The following is a 16,499-nucleotide window of genomic DNA, read 5'->3' on the forward strand; positions in this document are numbered from 1 at the left end:
TTGAAGTCCAACGATGGGACAAACATACTTGGTGTTGTTTTCAATGAGCTTCCGAACAAAGTAGTAGATTTTATGTGTTTTTTTCGGAAAAAACGTCAATCTTAACAAAAAGTCAGAATCGACCAAAAATGACATGGGAAAACAATTCAAAGAAGCATCACAAGGGTTACGGTTACGGTTCGAGTTACGTTGGTTCAATTGCTTGAAGTCAACATTTTTTTTAAGTATTCACTCCTGGAGAGAACCAAAGTTATGTACATACGAGCAATTCTCTGAGATTTCGGTCATTCGTTTTTTTTGTATTTTTTAATCCGGCCATTTTGCATCATTAGTTTGTCCATATAAATTTCCATACAAATTTGGCAGCTCTCCATACAAAAATCATATATGAAAATTCAAAAATCTGTGTCATTTGAAGGAAGTTTTTGATCGATTTGGTGTCTTCGGCAAAGTTATAGGTATGGATATGGACTACACTGAAAAAAATGATACAAGGTAAAACAAAATTTGGTGATTTTTAAGAGCGAGTTTTTCACCGATGTGAAACAGGTCGTATCAAGGGGCTCCGATTTGGATGAAACTTTCAGGGTTTGTTTGTCTATACATGAGCTGAACTCATGCCAAAAATGAGCCCTCTACGACAAAGGGAAGTGGGGTAAAACGGGCATTGAAGTTTGAGGTCCAAAAAACATGAAAAATCTTAAAATTGCTCGCATTTACGTAAAACTTCATCAATTCCAACTCTCTTAGATGCATTCGAATGGTCTTTTGAAGCCCTTCAAAATGTGCTATAGACATCCAGGATTGGTTTGACTTTTTCTCATAGCTTTTGCAAATTACTGTTAAAAATGGATTTTTTAAAACCTTAATAACTTTTCCCAACAGCCTCCAACACCCATACTCCCATAGGTCAAAAGTTAGGTAATTACATGGACTATAAGCCTACGGTATTAACTTTTTGGCCAAACGCAGTTTTTCTCATAGTTTGACGATTTTTCTAGAACAAACATTTTACAACGTTAGTTTTTGCCCTGTAGGCCGCCATAGCGGCATTTTTTGGTCTCAATTTTGTCATATTCGGAATCCTCGGACAATTTCACGTAAGTTAGAAGTATTGGAGTTGTAAATTTGATTGGAAAAATTGCCGTTTAGAATGAATTAAAATATTTTTTAACAATTTGTTGGATTGGGGGTAAAACAGGTTTTCGCCTACTTGATACAGCATTTGACGTATTGGTCATAGGGTTAATAAGATCTTTCTCTTTTTCAAAAATGTTTTATTTAATTATTTTTTAAAGAAATATTACAACTCCAATACTTCTAACTTACGTGAAATTGTCCGAGGATTTCGAATATGACAAAATTGAGACCAAAAAGTGCCGTCTTCTCGGTCTACAGGGCAAAAACTAACGTTGTAAAATGTTTGTTCTAGAAAAACCGTAAAACTATGAGAAAAACTGCGATTGGCCAAAAAGTTAGTACCGTAGGCTTATAGTCCATGAAATTCCCTAACTTTTGACCTATGGGAGTATGGGTGTTGGTGGCTGTTGGGAAAAGTTATTAAGGTTTTAAAAAAATCCATTTTTAACAGTAATTTGCAAAAGCTATGAGAAAAAGTAAAACCAATCCTGGATGTCTATAGCACATTTTGAAGGGCTTCAAAAGACCATTCGAATGCATCTAAGAGAGTTGGAATTGATGAAGTTTTACGTAAATGCGAGCAATTTTAAGATTTTTCATGTTTTTTGGACCTCAAACTTCAATGCCCGTTTTAACCCACTTCCCTTTGTCGTAGAGGGCTCATTTTTGGCATGAGTTCATCTCATGTATAGACAAACAAACCCTGAAAGTTTCATCCAAATCGGAGCACCTCGATACGACCTCTAGAACAAACCGAGCAGAATCTACAAATACTGCCTCTTAATTTCATTTTTTGTCACAAAACTTGATTTGCAAAAAAAAACTATTTCTTTTTTTTATTTTCTGATATGTTTTAGAGGACATCAAATGCCAACTTTACAGAACTTTCAAGGACGGTGATTTTTTTTCAAAAAATCGAAACATTGGTCGCAAAAATTTTTCTGCTTCATTTTTCAATGTAAAACAAATTTGCAATCAAAAAGTACTTAAGTGTAATTTTGATAAAGTTTGGTGACTGTATGTTAGGGTGCCCAAATATGAGACTTTTTTCAAAACCTCCCTCCACAATCTGAATATTGTTCCTTGAGCTATTTTAGGACTCTGAGCCAAATATGAGTAAAAATCGAAAAAATGTATGAAAAACTAAATTTTCATACAGTTTGGTCTGCACGGTGCGCTACTTCAATCCAAATATTCACAAAAACGAGATTCTCATTGGAAATTTAATGTTCTACAACTTTGTAGAGCATACCAAAGCTGTAGTACTTGATCCTGAAAAGTTATTAGCGATTTAAAAAAAGACATTTTGTATGAAAAAACATTTTTTTCACCAAATTCAGGCTCAAGTATCAATGGGTTAATCTCAACAAATTTCGCACAGATGCTTAAACAAAATTGGCACAGATGCCAATAAACCGTTTTCCACTTGTGCATTATTGTCCCGTGTCATTTTTTGAAGATTCTGATTCTTTATCATTTTTAAGTTTAGTTATACGTATACTTTTAGAAAAAAAACATAAAATCTAGTGCTTTGTTCAGAAAATCATTGAAAACAACACCAAGTCTGTTTGTCCCATCGTTGAACTTCTACCATAATTGTCCCACCAAGAATTTTCTATCACGAAATCATGAGTTTTACAAAGCATTTTATATTGTTTACCTGCAAGAGGATTAAAAATGAGGGTGATAAAATGTTAACCAGGGTGATTAGGGACATATAGGGCGAATAGGAACCCAAGGGACAATTATGCGTAGAAACCAGGGGGTAGCGAAGAAGCCGCCATCTTGGAAGTTCAGAAAACAAACACTCAGAATCAGTATTATTCATATTATTTTGGTAACACGAATTGTGTTATCCTGGTTAAACTCAAAAGTCCCATGCAAATGTGTAAACCCAAACTGAAAAATGTGTAATGCCGATTCACAGTGTACGGGCGCACTGTTTGATCGACCAAAAGAAAAAAAGCAAAAAAAGGTAAACAGAAAAATCACTTTTTTCGATATGAATTTTCAGCCAATATTGGGATGGAATCTCCAAGGATATGATAGAATTTGCCATCAGCAACACAATTCACGTGTTTTTTCAGGTATTTATCGTTTGAATTGCGAGAAAATTGAAAATCAAAAACCCAAACAATGGTTTGTTATGGGCTACCATTTGACAGCTAGTGCTTTTGTTGTGGGCTCTCATTTGACAACCGTGCTAATGTCGACTGTTGTCAGTTTGCTTTGGTCGGAATAGGGTTGCCATCCCCCTGGTAGAAACACAGAAATCGATCGAAAAATTTCAATCGCATTTTTCTCAGTTGCTCTTTTTTGAACATGGGACAATTATGCGTAGAACGCCAGCCTACTGTATGTGAATTACTTTTACCATTTCTTAGGTTCTTCTCAATTCTGTTTAAATGATTGTGTTGGGGATATTTTAAGATGACTTAGCTGAATCTCGTTCCTAGAATAAGTCCTATCATTTTGAAAGCTGTTTCTCGAAAAGTACCCAAATGTTTGAAAATCTCTACTTCAAACATTGTAGCATGTCAATTCGATTCCCTCGAATAAGAAACACTGTTGGAAGTCTTGTTTTTATCATATATTAATATTTGAGCAGCCCCTTCAAGGGGTGAGACTGGGTCAATTTTCAAACGATTGGCATATAAGGGAGAGTTCATCAAATTCCACCATATATTGAGAAAATGTTAGTAAACTATCTAAGATCACTTCTACGTTAAGAGATTTTCGTTGTTATTTAAATTGTTTTTGTTACCAAGAAATCACGAGAGGTGTATCATTTTTTGATCCATATTACAATTTTTCAATAGTATTGCTCTATTTACTTGTCTGATCTTATGTCAATAATGTTTGTGAACATAATGTATGACTACAACTCGACGCACACAACCAAACTTTGTACCGGGTGGCTACTAAGTCAAAAAACGAAGTGAGTCTACGGTATTTGACAAACATGTTCCAAAACGTCACGCCATACTAATGTTTTAAAGATCGTCAAAAACAAGGATGGTAAAAATGCAGGAGACTCTGTAGTACCAGCGTTTCGTAGACAAAGAAAAAACAAGGGTGAATATTCTACATCACTTTTGAATCTAAGAAGATATTCGACAAATGTACCATCGAATCAAACGCAACGCTCAACTACAGCTGGTGTATCATAGCCGACTTCACTCTCATTAGTAGTAGGTGTAAAATCATATGAAATACTTCAAAATCACTAAAAAAAACTAGAGGAATTATTTCGACAAATACAATAAAATGTACAATGTAAATGTTCTAAAGGATGTTGAGTTTGAAGGAACATTCAAGTCCGCTTTTTAACCAGTGATTTTTTGCAACAATGATCATGAATTCAATAATACTTTCATACATGTTGGAATCAATGGAGGCGAAGGATTCCTTGAAATTCCAAGAAATCCTTGACGCAAGGGCGTCTATGCGAAGTGTCCCTACACCCGCTACAAATTTCCAGTGCTTGAGGAGAGAAGAGAGAATCAATTTTGTTCTATGCGCCGGTGTTTGTAGCATTGAAATTTGAGCAAAAAACTGTAACCATGTGGGTGCACAGATCACGGATTAAATATTAATGATTTGTTTACGTAGCATCTGAGGGGGCGCCAGCAGCCTTGTTGTTCTTAGCTGCCTGACCTTTCCTTTGACTCTATCTCTAACATAAACTTACCTCTAAATCTGGACCCGGAATGGACGTATTCCTGTTTTTCATCACTTCATCTTTGCATTGCCTGAAAGGTAAACAAAAAAATGTAACAAAACGCTTCAATATGAAGCATTTTTTATTGCGCACCTGTACAGATCCTCCGCTTTCTTACGCCTGTCCACTTCCCGATCGAACTTTTTCTTGAAACTCTCCTCTTTCTGCGAGATGATGTCCAAACAGTGCTGCAGCGTGGTGATCACACCGGCCGTCGTTTCACGGAATGTTATCGCTTCGCCCTTGAAGTCGATCGGATTCAATCCGTCCCCCAGGTCCAGCGGATTGTTTTCTCCACTTTTCAGGTGGAGTGAATCGAAATAGCTGTAAACATTAGTAAGAATTTAGTTTGTTGTGTTATTTAGGGATCGAAATGATTCTCGCAAACCCACCGTTGCAGAGTGTCGATCTGGCCGTACAGAATGTCGCGGTACGTTTCAATCTCGTGCATTTTTTCCCGCAAACCCCGGCTGACCCGCTTCATGCTGCTTCCGCTGGCCGTGGACAGTGTGTTGGACTGCAGCGAAATGGTACTGCCATGGCGCCGCAGACTGACCGTTTCCGGGTAATCCGTCTTGTACGACTGCAGAACCTCGATCCAGTTTCGCTTGTCCTCGGGAGTTTCGGCCCGCAGATACCAAACATTCTGCCCGATGGACACATCGAACCGACACTCGTCGAATTCATGCGACTGTAATGGAATAGATAAATGATAATAAAGTTAGGCATTTGATTCAATTTGACAAGAATGTTGCAGTGCGATGAACGTGGACCAATTGAGACAATCAATTCGAGTCACAGGTCAAAGTGAGAGTTATGTTTGCTTCGAAAACTGATCATATCAACAGGATTACAAATTCTAAAAACTGGGAGATTTTTAACTTGCCCAGATTATCGCACTTGATCGCCTTTATTTGGCAAAGACTTCGTGCACTTAACCGCCGCCGATTCCTAGATATAGGTATATAACAACCGGCGAGTGAAATTGATGAATCACGTACGTACACACCAAAACAAGCAAGATCCGAGAGGAAGAAACCATTCGCTTTCGCTTATCAACAATTGATTCACTGTAATTGCACTGCTGGCAGGCAGCTCAGCTTCAACTTCAAAAAAATGTATTTATCTGAGCTCTAGCGAACTGCGTTCACGGCCACAAAAAGTTAGCAACAGATATGTCTGTGAATTGTTGTTTTGGGTTATTAAAGGAGTTATATTTTGTTGAAATATCAAAAAATAACAATACCTAGGTAAAATTCGGAATTTGCAACCTTTCTTATATTGCGCCTTGCACCAATTCCTAGAGTTTTGTGTCGATCGTGCTAGGCCTAGATTTTTTCATCACACTGCTTTGCAGGACTGAGAACTGTCAACTTTGCGCACTTTGCACCTCAGTAGAGTGCTGCGGGATTATTTTCATCACAGTTGGCAAAATGATTTTCCATCACACCATCAACACTAAACAAGTGTAATGCATCGACTTCTGGCCAAAATCTAGTCACCAAGCTGTGGTAGCCGAGGCAGCTTAGTCATTGAGATTGTCTTTTAAAGGTTCCTGGCTCGAATCTCGTATTTGAAACTTTATTATTCTTCTTGTTTCTTGGGTTATTATTTTTTTCTAATGAGCTCGAGGGCATAATTCTATCGGCCATTTGGAGCTGTCTTCGCTGAGTCCGTAAATGGTACCATTTTTCTCACGGCTCGAGGCCATGATTTTTTCGGACAATTGCTGCGAACATGTCAAGTCCGGGTAGTCCCAGGAATGGCAAGATACTAGGTGTAAGAAGACAATTACGACTGATTCTGGCTTCTGGAACCTCCTAATCTATTGAAGACGAAAATCATGATCTTTCTACCCAAACTACCCCTCCGCCTAGAAGATCCATGCCATGAAAGATCGATGCCTTTCTCAAGAACCATAAATATTGGCCGTGACCATCTGTTTCTTTCAGCTCGTTTATGTAAACGCCATAAATAAACTATTGTTGATGAATTAGCATTTATTTCAAAACAACGTTGGAAATGATCATCTTACACAATTGTTAAAATCCCGACTGCTTCCAGTGGTAGACGCAATGATGTGGTCATTAGCTAATAGCTTGTTTTTGTCAATCCGTTACATGTCCGGTAAAGCTTTACAGGAGTTATCAACGCTGCTGGGAAGTCACAGAATAAATTCCTTTTTTGATCTGTTTGGAAGCAGGATTTGACTCTGGAATAAATTATCAGCCATTTTTAAACGTTGAAGAAAGTTACACGCTACCAAATTAATAATTACCCTCAATTTGACTGTCCGGCATTACAACAGATTCCAACTTATCTGACTTTGAACGGTTTCCAACTGTTTCGACTTTACGAGAAATAAAAATCAACAAACAAAAACAATATTTCTATGGTAACGACTGGTAGTGTGAGGAAAATCACTGTGATAAAAAGATACTGTGATGAAAATATTTGCGCAAGACTCTAGAGAAGTGCAAAATGCGCAATACACAGAAATAACAAAATTTCGACCCTTTTTGGTGTCATACAAATTAATAACTCATGTTATAGTTATGATAAACATTTCTGATTTTTTATCCATCCATCCATTGTTTGAATTCAACATATAAATGTTATTTTAACTGTGTATTTTTTTCTCTTGAAATCTTCCCTAGTGTTGGATCGTGTTTATCTGGTTCTATTTCTCTGTCTCGCTTCCGTCTCGTAAGCGGTAGATCGTTCAAATCCCGGCTCGGACCAACAAAACTGGTGATCTTTTCCCATCTGGATTCGATTGCTTAGTAAAGGGAAGGTAGTGTATCGTCACAAACTGGACCTTATCAAGACACTTTAGGAAGACAACATATAGAATGTTAGCATTAACCTTAACATGTTAACATTAAGTTGATTAAAAAACTGTCACTGAATTCGCTTTTTAAATGCCGCTACTCTTCACGGGTGTTCCCCTCAAAAACTGGGAAATATTTGCTTTATCTGTGCCAGATTTAGACAGATTTTGACAGATTATTCATTTTTCTGACAATTTTGAACAACTATTCGACTAATATGAATGAGTTTTATAGAAAATCGCAAAAAATTGTAAATGCTCAATTTAATGAAAATATAAATGCAACCTTTTTGAGGCTTAAAAAACCTGAATTTTACAATCTTTTTAATTTATTCAAATCTTTTTTCCCCTTTCCCATTAATGCTTAATATATTTTAGTCTGCAGATTTTTTTTCAAATTTGTATTGATACTTGGTCAGAATTTTTAAATTTTAGCCTGGCAACCCTGCTATAGAGCAAGTAAATAAATATTCAAATAAATAATAAAGAACTAAATCATCAAAGAATAGGCAAATGACAGATGATAAACAAAATTGGCAAATTGGCATCGTTATTTGTAAAATAGAATGGAAAACTTTGAGAGATAAGAGAATCAAAAGTTAACAAATCGAAACCAAATGGTGGACAACAAACACAAGTCGCGTTAGAAAATCAGTAAAATAAATAAAAACAGAAGATAGATGGCAGTTGGAAATTTATAGGAGAGAAACCCCGTTCCAAAATAATTGTTTCAACATGCTGCAAATAAAAACAAAACCGTCTACAATCTCCAATTACTTCCCAATCCCACATTGACGCGCCCTTTTTCTTGTAGCCGTCCCGACTTTGACCCTCGCTGGTCAAAGGTTTAAGGGACGTTTCCACAGGCCAACAGCTAGGTCACACCTTGTCAGCATGATGACGAAACCAACCCAACGTGGAGGTAAGAAAATAGGACACTTGCAATAAACCAGAGCTCTAATGTTCTGATCAAGATAATTAGAATGATCTAACAGGACTACGGATGTAGTCAGTTACGCTCCTTGCAGGCTGTTCCTTACCTGAGTGAAAACCAAAGATGTACCATCCACCTTTGGTCTGCAGAATAATTCAGCTTTTATAAAAAAAAACATTAAATAGCGTTTTTAGAGTGTGTCACATGTCGTATAGACGATAGTCTTTAATCAGAACTTTGATATATTCAGAATCCTCTCCAAACTTTACACAGGTAATTTTATGTCATCGTAGAATGCTCATATTTTGCATGTATAGACAAACAAACGTTCAAAGTTTAATCCAAATCGGAGCACGTCGATACGACTATTAGAAAAAAATAGGCAATGCCAAAAGAAACAAAAATATCAATCATTTGTAAGATTCAGATCATTGGAGTCTTTTCAACAAAGTAAAAAGATTACAAATATGAAAAGCGTGAAACTTTGACTGAACAAGTTGCCCTTACTGCATCAAGGCAAATCGAAACATCGGACCATTTCGTACAAACGAATACAGTGTACAATAACGAAGAAGAAAATATACATCAACTCAAGCGATAGCGCAGCTCACCACACACACTTGATTTGTGTGGCTTTTTTGGCCTCCCCCGTTTCTCCGATGATCCGTCCTCCTCACCTTTATCGTGGCTTTCTGCAGACTGATCGCTCCCCGACATCCAAAGTCACTGTCCTGTTCGCTCTTGTAGTAGGACAGAGTGCCATCCTTTAGCACGATAAACCGGGGCTGCCATCCGTGGATGTAGTTGGTCCATTTGCTAAGATATCCCTTCAGCTCGGGAATGCTCAGGTTGAGTTCCGATTCGGAATCGTCACTGTTGGAGGCATTATTCTGCAGATAATATTCGTCGGCCATTTCTAATTGTTTCAACACTTGAACACACTTGATAACACTTGAATAACTATTCCAAACGCCCACAACTGGAACTTTCCTCGGTAAAACCTCTCCTTTCAATATTGGTCACTGCGGGCCCGAAAATCAGAAACAGAACCATACGTGGAACACAACACTAATCACACTCATCCTCCAGGGTCATCGAACGAAACCGAAAAGAAAAAAATCCCCGCAAACACGCACGCACGAATCTCGTAAATCACCGCCCGAATGTGGTTGGTCACCGCCGCGATTGATAACGGTAAAACTGATAAAACTGCACTAATGGGTTCGACAATTTGCCACTTTCCCAGTCGACCGTCGCCGTCGATTCAACTTTCGTTATGCGGTTGTTTTTATGTTTTCCTTTCGCGACCTCTCTTTTTCTCGGTTCTTTTATTTTTTGACAGTTGACAACGCAGCGCAACAACTGACAGCAAAGGGACGCGTGAGGCCAACGTGAGGCTGTGTAATCGTTTACTCAAATTTGTGTTGAAAGTATTCAACAGATGGAACCTTCACTCAAAAATAAAGTTACCGGTTGAAAGGGTTAAAAGTATCCTTTTAAACGGTAGTCGAGGTTTACCCTTTGCAAAAGGGTACATTTTATCCTTTTAAAAGGGTTAAAACTATCCGTTTGATTCACCTCATTGGCGTTACCCTTTCAAAAGGGTAACTTTCTTTGCAACAGGTACCACTAGCGCCGCCCTAGTTTCTAAATTCGGTACTTAAATCTGTTTGACGTTTTGGATCGTGCTCGTGCGTGGTGCGTGTTTTTTAAAGTTTTTTTTTTAGTTTACCGGTGTTGTTCCAGATTTTGGCCAATTTTGTCCATCTACCACCATTCCGTCGTAGAAGACTGTGACATCCGCACACAGGGGGCATCGAAAATCGCTTGCAATCAAGTTTGTTTTGGTCGGTTTTGTTTTTGTCATTTTGGTTACAGGCGTTCTTATTGCAGAAATATGCCGGTTTCCCGGATGGCTGAATGTGCAACATCCGGCCGGATAGCACACAAGGTGCGTCATCTAACCATTATGATTGACCACATGTCCCAGCCGGTGGAAAATGTCAGCGCGAAGGTGCGCCGGTTGGACGGACCTGTTCGAAATTCTCTTCGAATTGGATGAAGTCCTAGTCGACGTTCATCCCGCGGCGAGCCGATTACGTCGTGATCGCGAGTGCATGGTTTAAACCGAACAGCGCAATACTCAAAGCATGTGATTTACTAAGGATTACTTTTTATTTTGAACTGTAAATATTAATTTAAAACAATAAAAAAAACTTTTTCCTGATAAAATCTAATGTTTAAAGAAATTATGAAAAATTACAATAGATGGCAGCACTGTTTCAACAAAACAAAATTGACTCATAGATGTCGCTAGTGAGCGCGCCGCTCCATGACCAGTATCCTTTTAAAGGGTACTGGGCCAGTACCCTTTTGAAGGGTTTCGCCCTCGTACCCTTTCAAAAGGGTGACGACGGGTAAACTTGAAAAAAGGATAGAAAGTACCCTTTTAAGGGTTATTCTGATTTTGAGTGTTGGGTCCCCATAAGGCTTTCTAGGCCCAGTGAAAAAAATATAATTTAACTCAAAAATGACGAACTCCTCGTCACAGTGTCCTGATGCAAACAATGATCGAGCTGTAGCTGTCACAGCCCTGCGAAGTATGTTGGCTGACATATCGGGCAGTCAGTCAAAAAAACCAGCTAGAAGTCGCCTGACAAAAAAATTTTGCTAGAAAGAGATAGGAAACCTGATGCAAACAAACGTCCAGCTGTCATGTAAACATACTTTGAATGTGTTGGTAAATTTCTGACTAGAAAGCCTTATAGACCGTCACGTCGATGTGCTCAAGGAAGCACTATTTTATTTATGCACTCAAAATAATCCACACGTAGGTGCTACGTGAAAAATCACGTAAACCCAAAATTCCCCTCCATAGGTCCATTTTACGTGACACACGTAAAAATAATGTGAAAGTGTACCGGCAAAAAAATATTTTCACGTTGAAACTACGTGAAAAACCTTATAGTATTTTTCCACTAGGGTTTTCCATGTAGCTTTTATGTGTTTTAAAATGTAACTCCAACGTGACTGGAGTGCACCATTCCGCAAAATTTCTACGTGATTATTTTAGTATGAAAATTGATGGTGTACGGTGAAGACCTGCTGTCGGTCTTGTGCCTGAAAATTGAAGTGAAAATAGAACGGTAAGTTAAATAAAGTTAAAATAATTTGATCAATAATTAATAATATTTTTCTCGCAGAAGCCGATTCTTTTTCAGCAGCATCCTTTTTCCTGGCGGCAAAAGAATTTCTAGGCCCGTTCTAACAGTAGTGGCCGATGCTACCGTGTTGATTGACATCACCGAAAATGTCACGGATATGGCCAGCGTTTGCCGGGTGTGTTCCGGAGGATTGCGAGTATGGATTGCGTTCTTGGTGGTCCGATCTTCAATGCCGGATGCTTTGCCGCCACTCTCTCGTCGGCCCTGGCCAGTTTAGTGTCCGCGTCGAAGGTGCTCCAAGCAACAAGCTGTATCCAAATAAAAGGATTGGTTTAGAACCAGCATCGGAAATAACAACCAAGGCGGACATCCACTGGGGTTCGACGATGTAAGCCGACCAACCCGACCATCTACGACAACGACTTCGAGACGGGTTCCCTTGCGGCCATGCAGGCCAGCGGAATAATTAAGCTTCGCTCGAACATCTTCCTGCTCGGCACATGCACGACTGGGCCAAGATCAGTTAATCTAGTTAATGAATAAAATGAATTTTTAAAAAATAAAATTTAATTTCTTTTCATTTCTCTTCGAAAAACAAAAATTAATTATAGTTATCACCCACACCTGCAAAGTTCATATAATGTTTACTAAAACAAACATGTAGAATTTACCAATCGATTCATATAGCTTTTACGTGCGAAACACGTAGAAACAACGTGAAATGATCTGGCCAGCAAATTTCGTTTCTACTAGGGCCACATCGTAGAAGTTACGTGAAAACTCTAGTGGAAAAATACCACATAGCTTTTCACGTAACTTCAACGTGAATAATTTTTTGAGTGTAGAAACGAAATTTGCTGGCCAGATCATTTCACGTTGTTTCTACGTGTTTCGCACGTAAAAGCTATATGAATCGATTGGTAAATTCTACATATTTGTTTTAGTAAACATTATATGAACTTTGCAGGTGTGGGTGATAACTATAATTAATTTTTGTTTTTCGAAGAGAAATGAAAAGAAATTAAATTTTATTTTTTAAAAATTCATTTTATTCATTAACTAGATTAACTGATCTTGGCCCAGTCGTGCATGTGCCGAGCAGGAAGATGTTCGAGCGAAGCTTAATTATTCCGCTGGCCTGCATGGCCGCAAGGGAACCCGTCTCGAAGTCGTTGTCGTAGATGGTCGGGTTGGTCGGCTTACATCGTCGAACCCCAGTGGATGTCCGCCTTGGTTGTTATTTCCGATGCTGGTTCTAAACCAATCCTTTTATTTGGATACAGCTTGTTGCTTGGAGCACCTTCGACGCGGACACTAAACTGGCCAGGGCCGACGAGAGAGTGGCGGCAAAGCATCCGGCATTGAAGATCGGACCACCAAGAACGCAATCCATACTCGCAATCCTCCGGAACACACCCGGCAAACGCTGGCCATATCCGTGACATTTTCGGTGATGTCAATCAACACGGTAGCATCGGCCACTACTGTTAGAACGGGCCTAGAAATTCTTTTGCCGCCAGGAAAAAGGATGCTGCTGAAAAAGAATCGGCTTCTGCGAGAAAAATATTATTAATTATTGATCAAATTATTTTAACTTTATTTAACTTACCGTTCTATTTTCACTTCAATTTTCAGGCACAAGACCGACAGCAGGTCTTCACCGTACACCATCAATTTTCATACTAAAATAATCACGTAGAAATTTTGCGGAATGGTGCACTCCAGTCACGTTGGAGTTACATTTTAAAACACATAAAAGCTACATGGAAAACCCTAGTGGAAAAATACTATAAGGTTTTTCACGTAGTTTCAACGTGAAAATATTTTTTTGCCGGTACACTTTCACATTATTTTTACGTGTGTCACGTAAAATGGACCTATGGAGGGGAATTTTGGGTTTACGTGATTTTTCACGTAGCACCTACGTGTGGATTATTTTGAGTGTACTAGGGCCACATCGTAGAAGTTACGTGAAAACTCTAGTGGAAAAATACCACATAGCTTTTCACGTAACTTCAACGTGAATAATTTTTTGAGTGTGAGACTACAGACTGTCTAGGGAAACAGACTGGCCAATGCAAAATAAACAGACACTGGCAACGTATGTTTTGCGCTTGCAGCACTGCCAGTTTTGCTGGGCGTAAAGGGCGGTTGGTGTCCAGCGCGTTTGGTGTCCAGAAACATTGGCCAATCTGTTCCCTAGACAATCTGTATATGAGACAAGAAAAAATAAATGGGTCATTTCGCGCAATCTGACACACACTGAGCAAAACTCACACAGCGCATCGAAGTGTTTCACACATGATCTGGCCCTGCAGTACAGAGCACTCAAATATCAATCGCAAAACACTTGAAATTGGGTACTAAAGTCCTATGTAAATTTTTATGTACAACGGTAAAAAACACGATTAAAAACCATTTCTGATCACTTTTTTTCATTTTAATGCAAACATTTTTTTTGACAAGACAACATTTTTCGATGGATCAACTATGGTCCCCTTGAAACGAGCTGTCAAGTAGGAGCTTTTCTGTCAAGAAGGACCGCGAGGTTAATTTTTCAAAATTGATTTAAAAATCCATTTAAAACTCTTTGTGGTCGTACAAAGGGTCATTGTACTCAGAAAAATAAGCTTTATCGCTGTAAACAATAATATCAGCAATCTAAGCTTCATTTTAGGACCCAATTGCGGTGATTGGCTATGAAATAGTTGTAATAGCCAAACACATGAATTTTAAATAGTGTTGAAAACTAATACAGTCGACTCTCTGGCTGTCGATCTTCTCGATATCAATATTGCTCCATGTACCGATGAATTCTTCAGTCCCTTCAAACTGCATACTTCGATTGTCTTTATTCCTCGATATTTTCTCTTACTTGAAGGATCTCTTCCTCGACGGTCCGTTGGATTCTATTTGCTCTAAAAATCTATTCCGGTTGTCAATAATTCCATTTTCTCATGGCTTGCATAGATTCTTTGAGAAACGAAGCTTTGAAGGGTGTTTGACATTTCTTTGTTTTTGTTTGCTGGACGTTGCCATGATTCTCTCCCATAGCTGGTTGGCAAGAAACAACCAATTTCAATCGAGTCTTCATTTTACATCGTTCTATAAACTGATGCTTCTCTTCCTCGACGGTCCCTTGGATATTGACAACCAGAGAGTCGACTGTAGTACGTACAAGCGATATACATGTTCTTGCTTGCTAGTCCTGAACGCTACCACTGCGCCGGCCGGCCAGTTGAAAACGGGAGAGTTTTTTGATCTACTCGGTCTAGCCTCGCTTCTAGCCATCGATAAAAGTCACGCTAAAATCAATGAGTGAAACACATTAAATTCAAGTGGAAAATCACGTTGACTTCAAACAGTGCTTGTTTTGTGTAGATCTTAAGATCAATTTCAAGTGTTTTCCTCATCACTTTAAATAGTTTAAGACAGTGGAACAAATTTATGAGCAAAACACTTGAAAAGCTTGAGCCAAACGAATGAAAATAACGTGTCAAAAAATACCAAAAGGTCAATCGCTCAAACAATCGGGTACTAAACTGCCGTTCTACGTATAATTGTCCCATGTTCAAAAAAGTGCAACTGAGAAAAACGCGATTGAAATTTTTCGACCGATTTCTGTGTTTCTACGCATAATTGTCCCTTGGGTTCCTATTCACCCTAGGTGTCCCTAATCGCCCCAGTTAGCAGTTTATCACCCTTATTTGTGATTCTCTTGCTATACAACAGTTAAACAAGATATAAAACTTAGTAAAACTAATGATTCCGTGTAGGAAAATACTTGGTGGGACAATTATGCGTAGAAGTTTAACGATGGGACAAACAGACTTGGTGTCAGTTTTACACCGTGTCGTCATTTGACAGCTCGTGTGCACTGTTTACATGGTCTTCGTCGATTTCGACGAATTTCCCCGAAAAAAATCGACGACCGCATCGAACTGTGCTAAGTCCATGTAAACAGTACACTTCTTTCTAACCTTCAAATCAAGTCGGCGTAAAACCTAATTATGCGTAGAAATCTCGGTGGCCACCCTGTGTTATTAGGTAGCTCCACAATTGCCGTTCAAGAGCCAAACGACATGCGACACCTAGTGTTGAGTAGCAGAACAGAGCGAAGAATGTCGATTGAAATTTCCGCCCTTTGAGGTTATGTATGCGAATTCTGTTTTGTTAAATTCCAGCGTTCAAAACAACTTTTGAGCAAAAATTCGAGCTGATACTTTGTTAACTTTTGATGCTCTATCATTTTAAACAATATAGAGAATTTGCAGCAAAGCTAAAAGACACATGCCGCCACCTATGAACAAATAGCGTAAACCTATGATTTTTCGAAAAAATGTGTTTTAACCTTCAAAATCAACATTTTTATTGAACTTATGCCGGATTCGGATAAGAAAAATTATTTCCAACAATTTGGTGTACAACATTCCACTTTTTGTTTGATTTTTCTACGAGAAAACTGGAAATTTAGAAAAAGATAGAAATTTGGACTATTTGGCAAGAAAGTCTGTCAAAAATCAATGAAAATTGTTGAATATACGTTAACACATCTGTTATCATTTATATAACTGTTTATTTCTTTGATATTTTCGGGGAAACTCATTTTTTCGTGTTCCAAAACATGTTTTTTTAAAGAAAAAGCTCACAAATTTTTGCGCGCCCAAAAAATGATGTTCATTATTTTAAAGCAAAAAATTTTTCTCGTCT

The 16,499-nt window shown here is 38.4% G+C and overlaps 1 protein-coding gene and 1 long non-coding RNA gene across 2 annotated transcripts in view; both read right to left on the minus strand.

The window, feature by feature from the left end:
• Positions 1 to 9,939, minus strand: part of LOC120418819 (ceramide transfer protein) — a 34,019-nt gene extending 24,080 nt beyond the window's left edge. The window contains exons 1-4 of the mRNA XM_039581330.2: positions 9,303 to 9,939; positions 5,254 to 5,552; positions 4,955 to 5,185; positions 4,832 to 4,892 (exon numbers count right to left, since the gene is read on the minus strand). Of these exons, the coding sequence (XP_039437264.1) occupies positions 4,832 to 4,892; positions 4,955 to 5,185; positions 5,254 to 5,552; positions 9,303 to 9,539 (828 nt within the window). The 5' untranslated portion in view covers positions 9,540 to 9,939. The remainder of the gene's footprint in view (positions 1 to 4,831; positions 4,893 to 4,954; positions 5,186 to 5,253; positions 5,553 to 9,302) is intronic.
• On the minus strand, positions 6,837 to 7,347 carry LOC120418820 (uncharacterized). Its single transcript, XR_005605626.2, has 2 exons — positions 7,140 to 7,347; positions 6,837 to 7,073 (listed from the first exon to the last, which is right to left on the minus strand). It is a non-coding gene; the product is annotated as an uncharacterized LOC120418820 (long non-coding RNA).
• Positions 9,940 to 16,499: the final 6,560 nt, after the last annotated feature.

This window comes from Culex pipiens, chromosome 3 (genome assembly GCF_016801865.2).
Source record: "Culex pipiens pallens isolate TS chromosome 3, TS_CPP_V2, whole genome shotgun sequence".
NCBI lineage: Eukaryota > Metazoa > Arthropoda > Insecta > Diptera > Culicidae > Culex > Culex pipiens.